Source organism: Podarcis vaucheri (genome assembly GCF_965113315.1).
Source record: "Podarcis vaucheri genome assembly, chromosome: 11".
NCBI lineage: Eukaryota > Metazoa > Chordata > Lepidosauria > Squamata > Lacertidae > Podarcis > Podarcis vaucheri.
This window is the reverse complement of record NC_138749.1, coordinates 1,438,669-1,452,384: the sequence shown is the minus strand read 5'-3', so window position 1 is coordinate 1,452,384 and position 13,716 is coordinate 1,438,669. Positions and strand designations below refer to the sequence as shown.

The window sequence follows — 13,716 nt, the reverse complement described above, 5'->3', positions numbered from 1 at the left end:
GCTGCAGACGCGAGCGACACGAGCGATTGTCAGCGAGCTGTGCGAGCAATTTTAACAACAACTTAGGGCCATCCTCCCCCAGAAAAGCTCCACAACTCTGGGTCGTTTTCTTAGATTGAAGGTAAAGCTAAAGGGACCGCTGACCATTAGGTCCAGTCGTGGCCGACTCTGGGGTTGGGGCACTCATCTCGCTTTATTGGCCGAGGGAGCCAGCGTACAGCTTCCGGGTCATGTGGCCAGCATGACTAAGCCGCTTCTGGCGAACCAGAGCAGCGCATGGAAACGCCGTTTACCTTCCCGCCGGAGCGGTACCTATTTATCTACTTGCACTTTGACGTGCTTTCGAACTGCTAGGTTGGCAGGAGCAGGGACCAAGCAACAGGAGCTCACCCCGTCGTGGGGATTCGAACCACCGACCTTCTGATCGGCAAGTCCTAGGCTCAGTGGTTTAACCCACAGTGCCACCCGCGTCCCTTTTCTTAGATTGGAGTCTCTCAAAATAGGGGCCGTCTTATACACGGGGGGGGGGTGTTATACACAGAGAAGTACGGTATATGTTGACAAGATCTCAGTCTCTAACTGCTTCTTTTCCCTGCTCTTTGGGTGGAGAATGTGAAGTGTTTTCCCTGCTTTGCTCTGGGGTCCCTTTATTGGTGGGAATCATTCATTTTCAGCATAAAAAGGACTAGGAAAGGTGGGATCCGAACCCTCCATTGACAACATCAACCTCTTCTTGCCATTGGATTATTCTCTTGGGCTGAGAGAGCAAATAAGGAAGGAACCACATGCACATGGTAAGAAGTAAAATGTTTTTAATCAAGCAAACTGCAGTATAAAACAGTGGGGACCGTTACAGAGAGCAGAGGGAGACAGGCTTATATACCAGATTACATGCTTCGCTTATGACATTGCAAAGATGGGAGCATGGCCACACCAGTGCCAGCTTTCCCATTCCTAAATGCCCACAACCATTGCCTATTATATGGGGAGCGGTGACCGATTTCTCTCTCTCCCTCTTTCCCCCAACAAACTAGATTCAGTCACCCGACGAATTCATCCAAGGCTTTCCCAATGCTTGCTTGCCAGAAATGCTCAGTCCCATGGCCTTCGAGGCCCCATCATTGTGGGGAAACGGGAAGCTGCCATTGTGAAGGAAGTACCCAGTGTTTAGCTTATCATCATTATTATTTTAATACAATTGTTGAAGAAGGACAGAAAGCCTTGCCCAGATGTGCAAGGCTTATGCTGTGTTTGCTCTGGGGTTAGGGAAATCCACAGCTGAAGACGCCCTGAGATATGTCCATTTCATTCATTTACATGATTCAGGGATGGGGCCTGGCATCAGAGACATAGAATCATAGAATTGTAGAGTTGGGGGGGACCCAAAAGGCCATTTAGTCCAACCCGCTGCAATGCAGCAGGACTGAGCCCAGACTAAAGGCCCCTTTCATGGGTGCTTGCTAGTCAGGAGCTCTCTATTTGCAAGGGTTGAGTGAATAGCTGCCATGGGCTCCATGTTCTCCACCCTGAAAATTATGGAGCTGACATTTTCAGTCTAATCTACCAAACAGAGAAGTGGAAGGCGCTTTACAAGGAAGCAACACGAGGCTAGATTAACTGAGAAAGAGGATTTAAAGGGGTCCCATCCCACCCACCCCCAGGTCCACATCTGCAGAGAAGAAGGTAAGAGCAGAGGCCAGTCTCTTTGTCCATGTTCACGGAAGAGGGATTTCCTTCGTAATTCCAGTCCGCAAGGCAGTGATGACGTGTTTTCCTGGAGGGGAAAAGGAGAACGGTTGGTTGGAGAGATCAAATGAAGCAGGAAAAAGGAAAACGGAAAAGATAGAAGGACACAAGAGCCTGACTGCCGGATCAGAAAAAGACCACCAGAAGAGCCTGCACTGGATCAGGCCAGTGGCCCATCTAGTTCAGTATTCTCTTCTTACCAAATCCCTCTGGGAAACCTGCAATCAGGATCTGAGCTCAAGAGCACCCCCTCTCCCCTCCAACTGGTATTCAGAAGCCTTGCTCCCTGCAGCTGTGGAGGCAGAGCAGAGCCATCCTGGGTGGTAATAATAATAATAATAATAATAATATATTTATACCCCACCCTTCCTGGTTTAAAAACCAGGCTCAGGGTGGCTAACAACAAATTTAAAACACTTAATTGCAAAAGCAGCATAAAATACAGTATAAAAACATGAATAACAATAAAATTCAAAAATCAATTAGATAATCCCCAGGACTAGCTGGCTGAGTTGGTCCTACTTGGGCCAGCGAGGAGGCCAGGGGAGAATTAGCTGTGGGGTCTCAGAGCGGGTGATCTTCATAAAAGGGGAGAGGGAAGGAAGAGAAGGGAAATAGAAGATCATGCTGAATTCCAATTAAAGGTCAGGCGGAATAGCTCTGTCTTACAGGCCCAATGGAAGGAGGTTAAATCCTGCAGGGCCCTGGTCTCATGGGACAGAGCATTCTACCAGGTCGGAGCCATCACTGAGAAGGCCCTGGCCCTGGAGGAGGATAGTCTGACTTCCTTAGGGCCCGGGACCTCTAAACTATAGTTATTCATGGACCTTAAGGTCCTCTGCGGGGCAGACCAGGAGGGGCGGTCTCATAAATACAAGGGCCCTAAACCACAAAGATAGTAGTCATCAATAGCCTTTTCATCCTCCATGAGCTTGTCTCATCCTCTTTCAAAGCCATCCAACTTGGTGGTCCTCGCTGCCTCCTGTGGCAGGGAGTTCCACAGGTTAACTATGCACCGTGTGAAGAAGGACTTTCTTTGATCTGTCCTGAATCTTCCAGCTTCGTGGCCTGCCCATGAGTTCTAGGGCTTCATTCCAGCCTCCCCTCTGTCCTCCCCCCCCCCACAGTGTCACCACAGATCCTCACCATGCCTGCCTCCTACACTCTCTGGGAGTTTTGCTGCTTGCGGTTCCTCCTCAAGTTCAGGATCTTCACAATCTGCAGAGCGTTCGCATCATCCGAACGGAAGCACAACCAGCGCCCCTTTTTGGTGAGCAGCCTGAGCCGGGAAAGGAGAATGGAAAAGGATGAGGATGGTGTGGGGGGGGAGGTCTTAATCAGCCCCCCCACACACACACACACTCTGCAACCTGCACTGCCCCCTTAACAGAAGACACCGTCCCCAAGACAAACAGCCGTGTCCAGGGAACCAGGTTTTATGGTACTTCATTCCGTAAAATGCACACGCCACTTGACTGTAAAACAGCAACCCCCAAAGCGGTTTACAAAAAAGATAAAACAAGAAAATTATCAGGAAGAAAAATTAACAACAAGGTTTTGAGACATTTGAAAAGTTAAAATAACAACAGTCCAAAATCAGATTAAAACTTGCACCAATTTTCTAAATATCTGGGTGGGCTTGCTGAAACAACAATGTTTTTAAGAGTGCTGCGAAGGCGCCTTACTGGTATCAATAGGCGGGGAGTTCCAAAGTTTAAGTGCTGCTACATTTCATTCAGCTACTCAACCCCCTCAGTATTTATTTATTATTGTTTATTTCTCGTATTTATATCCCAACTTTTTCTCCAAGGAGCTCTAGGTCCTCCCTCTCCTCCTTTAATCCCCCACAGCAAGCCCTGTGAGGGAGGGAGGCTAGGCTGAGAGGCAGGGACTGTCCTAAAGGTCATCCCTTCAGCTTCATGGCCAAGTGGGGATTTGAACCCGGACCTCTCCAAGCTCCAAGTCCTCACTGAATCCCCACAACAACCCTGGGAGTTAGGTTAGCTCAAGAGGCAGTGTGATTGGCTCATGGTGAGCTTCATGGCCGGGCGGGTATTTGAACCCTGCTCAATCCAACACTCGAACCACTACACCACACTGCCTTCCCCTGGATCCTAACTTGGGGGATACCTACATGGATGAGTGACTGGACAGCCCAAGGGAGTTTAAAGCACATTTAAAGTAGACACCCCCCCGGGCAAGAATTCTGGGAACTGTAGTTTGCTGGGGGTGTGGGGAATTGCAGTTCTGTAGGGGGTGAACTACAGCTCATTTGAGTCTTAGGAGGAAGCTGAGTGCTTTGAATATAGGATGGGGGTGACCATTATCTGGAGCACAGGGTGGCCTCTGCATTCCCAGAACCCCCCCCCCAAAAAATTTGCCAGGTACTCACGCAATGGCCTGGAGAGTGCAGCCCATATGTGGCCCCTGGTTCTCGTAAGACTGTATACGGTGGGCCGTATTAACGGGGAGAGGCTTGTTGCTGAATCGAGAGCAGCAGTCCTGCACAGTGTTCAGTCTTCCTGGATAAGAAAAGAGAGGGAACTTTGGGTGAGGGGGGCACATTTGTGTGCTCTTCTGAAGCCCAACTACACTCAGGTGTATGTGAAAGCTGGTAGACTGTTTTGAATACATTGCATGGGGTTGGACTAGAGGACCTTTTGGGGCCCGGTCAACTCTACAATTCTATTTTTCTGTGGTTCTATTAACTGTGTTGAGGGACGCAGGTGGCGCTGTGGGTTAAACCACAGAGCCTAGGACTTGCTGATCAGAAGGTTTGGCACTTCAAATCCCCGCAACGGGGTGAGCTCCCGTTGCTCAGTCCCTGCTCCTGCCAACTTAGCAGTTTGAAAGCATGTCAAAGTGCAAGTAGATAAATAGGTACCACTCCGGTGGGAAGGTAAACAGCATTTCTGTGCGCTGCTCTGGTTCGCCAGAAGCGGCTTAGTCCTGCTGGCCACATGACCCAGAAGCTGTACGCCGGCTCCCTCGACCAATAAAGCGAGATGAGCACTGCAACCCCAGAGTCGTCCACAACTAATGGTCAGGTGTCCCTTTACCTTTACTATTAACTGTCTTAGTGACTTGTCATGACTTGCTGCTCAATAGACCTGGAGCTCACAGGTCAACTTGCCCCAACTCAGCTTTTAAACCATGTGGGTTTCTAGGGCTAGTGGGCTCTTGGCCTCAGTTCCTTCATCTGTAAAATAGGCACAGGGAGGCTTTTGCAGGAACACAGAAAGAGTTCTGAATGTGGTGCTGGACACAGAATTCAGTTCCCTGAGAATCAAAGCTTGTTCGCTTTGCATTTTAAAAGAAAATTGCAGGTCCTTAGATTGCTCTTTGCATCCCTCCCAACTTCACAGTTCTACGAGCCTATGAAATACGGTAATTAAATAAGCCCAGAATCTTCTCCCAGAATTAAATAATACAATTAACCCTGGATCCTCCGCCAAATTTAATTAACCCAGAATTAAATAATGCAAAGCAGCAATAAGGGCAGAATGTATTTTGTAAAATCAGGGTAGCCAAACCAATTTGCCTCAAGTTTCCGAGTTGCAGATTCCAGCTATTCTAGGTAGATAAATCCGGGCTGCCCCCAGCTGAGTGTACAATAGGCAGCTGTGACAGGTTTGCTGAGCAAATGTCTTTAACGGTAAGAAGCATTTGCACTTGGGAACTGCCGTTTAACAAAATACAGAACCCACTAGAGGAAGCATAAAAGATGCCTGCAGTCCAGGAGCAGCCGCTGGAAGGGAGGAGGAAGAGAAGCATCTGTTGCTTGCAAGGAAAGAAATGAGCTCTGGGCTGGGACTTCTCTTGCAACCACATAAGCCCTGCAATGCCAGCAGCACACTCCCCTGAAATTGCAGGCAGGGGCTAATGCCTGCTTAAGCATCACAACATCTCTCCAGAAACTAAGTCCCCTTCTCTCTCTCCCCACCACCACATTGTCTCTCTCACACACACACACACAGATGCACATAGTACCTTCGGCTTGGAAGACGCACAAAGCTGCAGCCAGAGCCAGGAGGCAGATGCTGGGCAGAGAAGGGAGAGCCATCTCTAGGGCAGAGGTTCACAGCTGGATTCTCAGGAGGCTTGTCAGTCAGGAGGCTGCAAGAGAGATGGACTGCCTGCTGTGTGCTGCCCCCTCTATATACTTCCTCCGTTAAGACTTTCGCTTTCTTTTCGCCTCGCCTCGCCTTGGCATCTGGCCTGCTTTCCTGCCCGGACGTGTGTTGAACTTGGGGAAGGGTTTCAGATGCCATCGGATAGTCCAGTTGAACAGCCGTCAGTCCCTGGAGCAGATTCAAGGCGATGTCACACAGGCTAATAGTATGCTTGTGCACATGTTTTGTTTTTGCATTATTTTAAACTGCAGATTACAGTAAGTGGCGTGCATCTTTCCAACTGAGGAAACACCATCCAGATTTCAGGGAACACGATCCTGCTCCTCCTGATGTCTCAATCTCCTCACAAAGCTTTACGGCGGGTCAGGGCTGCCCAAGATGATTCACTGCCTGAGGCAAAGGATCCGTCCAGTGGTTCCCAAAACGTTTTGGGGTCACACAACCCTTGGCTCCACAAACTCATCCCCAATGCCCCCTACCCTATTAAAAGCAGTTCCCAGAATAGTGGTTCGCATGACCCACTAAGGAAGATCTTAACGCGATAAAATTCAAACAGCAACAATTAATTGCATGTTTATTCAAAATCCAGCTCAAACTATTTCGTTTAATTGATACAACAAAACTGATTACCGTATTTTTCACCCTATAGGACGCACCGTCCCATAAGACGCACCTACCGTATTTTTCGCTCTATAAGACGCACTTTTTCCCCTCCAAAAATGAAGGGGAAATGTGGGTGCGTCCTATGGGGCGAATGCAGGCTTTCGCTGAAGCCTGGAGAGTGAGAGCGGTAGGTGCGCACCGACCCCTCTCGCTCTCCAGGCTTCGCGGACCTCTCCTCAAGCAGCGGGAATGCTCCCGCTGCTTGGGGAGAGTTGCCGGCATCCCGAAGCCTGCGCGCGCTGATCTCAGCGCGTCCAGGCTTCGCGGATCTCTCCCCAAGCAGCGGGAGCGTTCCCGCTGCTTGGGGAGAGTTGATGGGATCCCGAAGCCTGCGCGCGCTGATCTCAGCGCGTCCAGGCTTCGCGGATCTCTCCCCAAGCAGCGGGAGCGTTCCCGCTGCTTGGGGAGAGTTGCCGGCAACCCGAAGCCTGCGCGCGCTGATCTCAGTGCGTCCAGGCTTCGCGGATCTCTCCTCAAGCAGTGGGAGCCCATGGGGCAGGATAGCGATCAGAAATTGCTTTGAAAGCGATGTAACATTTCAAACACAAAGCCAAGAAAGGAGTGGGCTGTAGCCTGGTCAGTTGTAAGTGGTCAATGATCTTGGAGGGGTCCATCTCCAGTGCCCGCCTGCCCCCACCTTGCCTCTTAACATCCCACTAGATAACCCATCCACATCCCAGGGGCTGTAGCACCCACGCTGGGAACCACTGGACTAGAGGGGTCTCTGCCTTCTCCCCATTCCAGCTGCAGAAGCTCAGTGGAGTGGCACTTTGATCTTACATCAAAGCGGAAAGCAGCTCAGCAGCACCCACCCTTGCACCTGGGGGATCACGGCCGGCACTGCACACACAGCTTGGCCCACCAAAACCTCACCGGGGCTCGCTCATCACTCTGCCTGGTGCCCACGGGCTGGATGCTCAAGCACACGTTGCAATGCAGCGGGAAAAGGCACCACATGAGAAATGCATTGCATGTGCACCTGTGATGTCTGCAGGGTATTAGAGCAGGCTTAGAATCATAGAATCATAGAATCATAGAGTTGGAAGAGACCACAAGGGCCATCGAGTCCAACCCCCTGCCAAGCAGGAAACACCATCAGAGCACTCCTGACATATGGTTGTCAAGCCTCTGCTTAAAGACCTCCAAAGTAGGAGACTCCACCACACGCCTTGGCAGCAAATTCCACTGTCAAACAGCTCTTACTGTCAGGAAGGTCTTCCTAATGTTTAGGTGGAATCTTCTTTCTTGTAGTTTGGATCCATTGCTCCGTGTCCGCTTCTCTGGAGCAGCAGAAAACAACCTTTCTCCCTCCTCTATGTGACATCCTTTTATATATTTGAACATGGCTAAACATGCCCAGCTCCCTTAGCCGTTCCTCATACAGGAAGCCTATACAGTCATACCTCAAGTTACAGACGCTTCGGGTTGCGTGATTTTGGGTTGTGCACCATGCTGAACCCAGAAGTACCAGAACGGTTACTTCTGGGTTTCGGCGCTTGCGCAGAAGTGCTAAATTGCGCTTGCGCATGCACAGAAGTGCCGAATTGCAATTCGCGGGTCGCAGGTTGCGAACGCTGTGGGTTGTGAACGTGCCTCCTACACAGATCACGTTCACAAACCGAGTGTCCGCTGTATTAGAGGGAAAAGAAGGGAGGTTTCTAAAATGATGCATGTTGTCAATAAACATTTTATCCCTCTCTCATAATACAAGGACCCCGCAGGGCCATGCAATGACGATGAAGGCTGGATGATTCACGACAGATAAAGTACCGTATTTTTCGCTCTATAAGACGCACTTTTTCCCCTCCAAAAATGAAGGGGAAATGTGGGTGCGTCCTATGGGGCGAATGCAGGCTTTCGCTGAAGCCTGGAGAGCGAGAGCGGTAGGTGCGCACCGACCCCTCTCGCTCTCCAGGCTTCGCGGACCTCTCCTCAAGCAGCGGGAATGCTCCCGCTGCTTGGGGAGAGTTGCCGGCATCCCGAAGCCTGCGCGCGCTGATCTCAGCGCGTCCAGGCTTCGCGGATCTCTCCCCAAGCAGCGGGAGCGTTCCCGCTGCTTGGGGAGAGTTGCCGGCATCCCGAAGCCTGCGCGCGCTGATCTCAGCGCGTCCAGGCTTCGCGGATCTCTCCCCAAGCAGCGGGAACGTTCCCGCTGCTTGGGGAGAGTTGCCGGCATCCCGAAGCCTGCACGCGCTGATCTCAGCGCGTCCAGGCTTCGCGGATCTCTCCCCAAGCAGCGGGAACGTTCCCGCTGCTTGGGGAGAGTTGCCGGGATCCCGAAGCCTGCGCGCGCTGATCTCAGCGCGTCCAGGCTTCGCGGATCTCTCCCCAAGCAACGGGAACGTTCCCGCTGCTTGGGGAGAGTTGCCGGGATCCCGAAGCCTGCACGCGCTGATCTCAGCGCGTCCAGGCTTCGCGGATCTCTCCCCAAGCAGCGGGAGCGTTCCCGCTGCTTGGGGAGAGTTGATGGGATCCCGAAGCCTGCGCGCGCTGATCTCAGCGTGTCCAGGCTTCGCGGATCTCTCCCCAAGCAGCGGGAGCGTTCCCGCTGCTTGGGGAGAGTTGCCGGCATCCCGAAGCCTGCGCGCGCTGATCTCAGCGCGTCCAGGCTTCACGGATCTCTCCCCAAGCAGCGGGAACGTTCCCGCTGCTTGGGGAGAGTTGCCGGCATCCCGAAGCCTGCGCGCGCTGATCTCAGCGCGTCCAGGCTTCGCGGATCTCTCCTCAAGCAGCGGGAGCCACCGCTGGGCTCCCACGGCTTGCAGAGAGCTGCCTGTTTGGGGGCTGGGGTCGGGGGAAGCTCAGGCTGCCCCAGCCCCGCGCCTGGGGGGAAAATAATTTTTTCCCTTTATTTCCCCCCCAAAAAACTAGGTGCGTCTTATGGGACGGTGCGTCCTATAGGGCGAAAAATACGGTATGTCCATCTTCACACAGCACATAGTTAAACTATGGGACTCGCTCAGGGATGTAGGAGCAAAAAAACGCTAATGCTAGGCTGCATCAGCAGAAGACTAGTGTCCAGGTCAAGGGAAGTAATAGTACCACTCTGTTCTGCCTTGGTCAGACCACACCTGGAATCCTGTGTCCAATTCTGGGCACCACAGTTTTAGGAGGATGTTGACAAGCTGGAAGGTGTGCAGAGGAGGGCAACCAAGATGATCAAGAATCTGGAAACCAAGCCTGATGAGGAACGGTTGAAGGAGCTGGGAATGTTTAGCCTGGGAAAGAGGAGATGGAGAGGTCAAAGGGCTGCCCCATGGAAGATGGAACAAGTTTGTTTTCTCCTGCTCCAAAGGGTAGCGCTCTAACCAATGGATTCAAGTCACAAGAAAGAAGATTCTGACCAAACCTCAGGAGGAACTTCCCAATAGTCAGAGCTATTTGACAGTGGAGCAGTTTCCCACAGGAGGTTGTAGACTTCCTTTCCTGGAGTTTTTTAAGCCAAGTTTGGATGGCCATTTGTGAGGGATGCATTAGCTAAGATTCCTGCGCTACAGGGCTTAGACTAGATAACCCTCAAGGTACCTTCTGACACTACTATTCTATGATTCCATGATTTGGCTCAAGTTAAGCCCAACTCTTATTAGATTTTCAGGGACACAGTTTTGAGGAGTCTGAAGATTCAGATAAGTGATCTGCTTTCCCGTGGGTCCTGGCAACAACTTTTGGGAAGGGCCATGAACCCAAAAGTTTCTCTTTCTCGGATTTTCAGGTGCTGCCAGTTATGATTTACATGGAGGGAAGATTGGCCCAGATCCAGCTGCCTTTGTGGGAACTGTTCTCTGGTTTTGTTTCCCCAGTCAGATCTCATCCCGATTGCTTAAGTCAACAGCCCAGCAAAATAGAAAGTGGACCCCCCTCCTTCTGCTTCTGCCCTGCCCAGCCTTCAGGCAAAGTTCCATTTCCAGAAAAAGAGAGGCAGAAAAGGGTTGAGGAAAGTCAATTCAAGAAGGGGGACTTTCCAATGTAATGATACGCCACACGCAAACACACACTGCAAGTGGGAATTAGCTGTCAAGTGGAAAGCCTTTTGCACAAGATGTTCTGGCCAGTGTTGCTTTGAAGACCCCTAGAGACTTGGAACATGTGGGCTGCCTGTTGCAAACATTCTGGCTTTCAACAACCAAGGCTTCTTTCCTCAGCAACCGCAGCAGCAAAGCACCCTCTCTTCTGGGATCTATTCACTCTCTTGCTAAGCATTCCCCATCCTGTAAGTTGCCTCCAGATAGTCAGGATTTTGTGGGAATGGTTCAAGTACACATTGGAAATTCAAGTGGACTACAGTACTCTGTTGCCCACCCTTTTTTAAAAAATGGACTTTTTGCAGTTAGAAAAATGATGGGAAAGCATGCTGAAAATGATTAAGAGGGAGATAAATAAATGTTGCGCAAGGAGTGTCCAACCACCTTTTTGCTTGCTCTAGAGCTTTTCCTATGGAAACCCTCTCTTTAAAGCTCAGTGGAAAACCTGAACTGATGTTTGCTCCAACTGACTGCTGAAGAGCAGGATTTTGTGGGGAAAACTCTTTCCTTGATAGCCCTCTCCTCAATTTGTCCTGTCCTTTGCAGTGAGCAGTTCGAATCCCTGCGATGGGGTGAGCTCCCGTTGCCCTGTCCCAGCTCCTGCCAACCTAGCAGTTCGAAAGCACCTCAAAGTGCAAGTACATAAATAGGTACTGCTCCGGCAGGAAGGTAAACAGCGTTTCCGTGCGCTGCTCCAGAAGCGGCTTTGTCATGCTGGCCACATGACCCGGAAGCTGTACTCCTGCTCCCTCGGCCAATAAAGCGAGATGAGCGCTGCAACCCCAGAGTTGGCCACGACTGGACCTGATGGTCAGGGGTCCCTTTACTTTTACCTTTGCAGTGAGACCAAAGTACTGAAATGAAGATGCCAGCGACAAGCTGGTGTCAGGAAGCTTAGAGTGTTTGCAAACCGCTTACAAGTTTCCTTACAATCAAGCGGTGTATACACTTTGTTAAATAAAGATAAAGCGAGCTGGCTTTCACAATCTTTGCCAAATCTCCAGTCTCATATTTCATTCTGGAAGGAACTGCAACATGTTTCCAGCACCTCCTGGGACATGTTCCTCAGCCTAGTGACCTAAATTACCTATATAGGGAAGTTTGTGGTTACACCCCCTCCCTCTCTGGGCAACTATGGCATGATCACACTTGATCCCTCTGCCCCAACTTTGGCTTCTGCCAACCAAGGAGTCACAGGATGTCCTTTGCCCACTCAGTTCTCTGTTGGGACTTATCCTCACTTCCTTTTGCCCCACTGCTATCCCCTGAAGAAAGCCACTCTTTATCCCTCAATCAGAGCTAACAGAAACCCAGTTCTCCGGATTGCCATTTGCTCTAATTTAGCATTAAAGAACAGGTTTCCCCTGGGTAAAGAGCAGAGCAAGGGGGGAGACTGCTTGGATCCATGGGACAAGTGTGGATGACCCCTTAGTCTCTGCTCATAGGGGGGGCTCTTTTTTTCTTTTTAAAGTATGTATGGAAAAGGGACGCGGGTGGCGCTGTGGGTTAAACCACAGAGCCTAGGACTTGCTGATCAGAAGGTCTGCTGTTCGAATCAACGTAACGGGGTGAACTCTCGTTGCTCGGTCCCTGCTCCTGCTCACCTAGCAGTTCGAAAGCACGTCAAAGTGCAAGTAGATAAATAGGTACCACTCTGGTGGGAAGGTAAACGGCGTTTCCGTGTGCTGCTCTGGTTCACCAGAAGCGGCTTAGTCATGCTGGCCACATGACCCGGAAGCTGTACGCCGGCTCTCTTGGCCAGTAAAGTGAGATGAGCGCTGCAACCCCAGAGTCGGTTACGACTGGACCTAATCATCAGGGGTCCCTTTACCTATATGTATGGAAAGCACCTGTCAGGGAGCTGGGTCAGAGATAGGCAGGAAGGGACAGAAACAGGCCAGGCTGGACAGAGAGAGATATGGAGGATATGATGGAGGACATGGAGGTCCCTTCCTGCCACTGGGAGAATGTTGCTATTTTGGGATGGACTCCATCACATGCCAATAAACCCAGGTAGCACAATCATAGCTGATTCAATACTGTTGTGCAACAAACTTCCTTCAAAAGATTGTGGGCTTTTTCCAATCAGCAAAGGGCTGGGAAAATGCTCTGGAAAGGGCAGGATAAGACTCGCTTTGGTGCTGTGGTGTCTAATCTCTCTGGAAACAAATAATAGAATTGGAAGGGACCACAAGGGTCATCTAGTCCATCTTCTGCCCAACATGGGGCTTGACCCATGGCCCTGAAATTAAGAGTTGCATGCTGTACCAACTGATCTATCCAATCCTACAATCAGGATGAATGGTCAATAAGCAGGTGATAAGAAGCTCAGCCTTCTTGCCTTGATCAGACCCCAACTGGAGTCCCTTGTCCAGTTCTGGGCACCACAATTGGAGAAAGGTATTGACAAGTTGGAAGATGTGCAGAGGAGGGCAACCAAGATGATCAAGGGTCTGGAAACCAAACCTTGTGGGGAAAGGTTGAGGGAGCTGGGTATGTTTAGCATGGCAAAGTGGAGACTGAGAAGAGAAAGGAGAAAGGTAAAGGGACCCCTGACCATTAGGTCCAGTCATGGCCAACTCTGGGGTAGCGGCGCTCATCTCACTTTACTGGCCGAGGGAGCCGTCGTACAGCTTCCGGGTCATGTGGCCAGCATGACTAAGCCACTTCTGGTGAACCAGAGCAATGCACGGATACTCCGTTTACCTTCCCGCCAGAGCGGTACCTATTTATCTACTTGCACTTTGAGGTGCTTTCGAACTGCTAGGTGGGCAGGAGCTGGGACTGAGCAACGGGAGCTCACTCCGTCACAGGGATTCGAACCGCCAACCTTCTGATCGTCAAGTCCTAGGCTCTGTGGTTTAACCCACAGCGCCACCCGCGTCCCTCAGAAGAAAGGATAGACATCCTCAAATATCTTAAGGGCTGCCACACGGAAGATGGAACATGCTTGTTTTCTCCCGCTCTGGAAGGTAGGACTCGAACCCGTGGCTTCAAGTTACAAGAAAGGAGATTCCGACTCAACATCAAAAAGAACTTTCGGACATTAAGAACAGTGGGATGAACTCCCTTGGGAGCAGGTGAAATCTCCTATATTGGAAGTTTTTAATCAGAGGTTGGACAGCCATTTGTTAGCTGAGATTTCTCCATTG

At 50.8% G+C, this 13,716-nt stretch overlaps 1 protein-coding gene across 1 annotated transcript; it reads right to left on the bottom strand.

Annotated features, from left to right (window-relative positions):
- Window positions 1–795: 795 nt before the first annotated feature.
- Window positions 796–5,911, bottom strand: CCL21 (C-C motif chemokine ligand 21). Its single transcript, XM_082191304.1, has 4 exons — window positions 5,737–5,911; window positions 4,139–4,268; window positions 2,893–3,025; window positions 796–1,774 (listed from the first exon to the last, which is right to left on the bottom strand). Exons 1-3 carry the CDS (start codon window positions 5,807–5,809, stop codon window positions 2,905–2,907), a joined length of 324 nt encoding a protein of 107 aa, XP_082047430.1. The 5' UTR covers window positions 5,810–5,911; the 3' UTR covers window positions 796–1,774; window positions 2,893–2,904.
- Window positions 5,912–13,716: the final 7,805 nt, after the last annotated feature.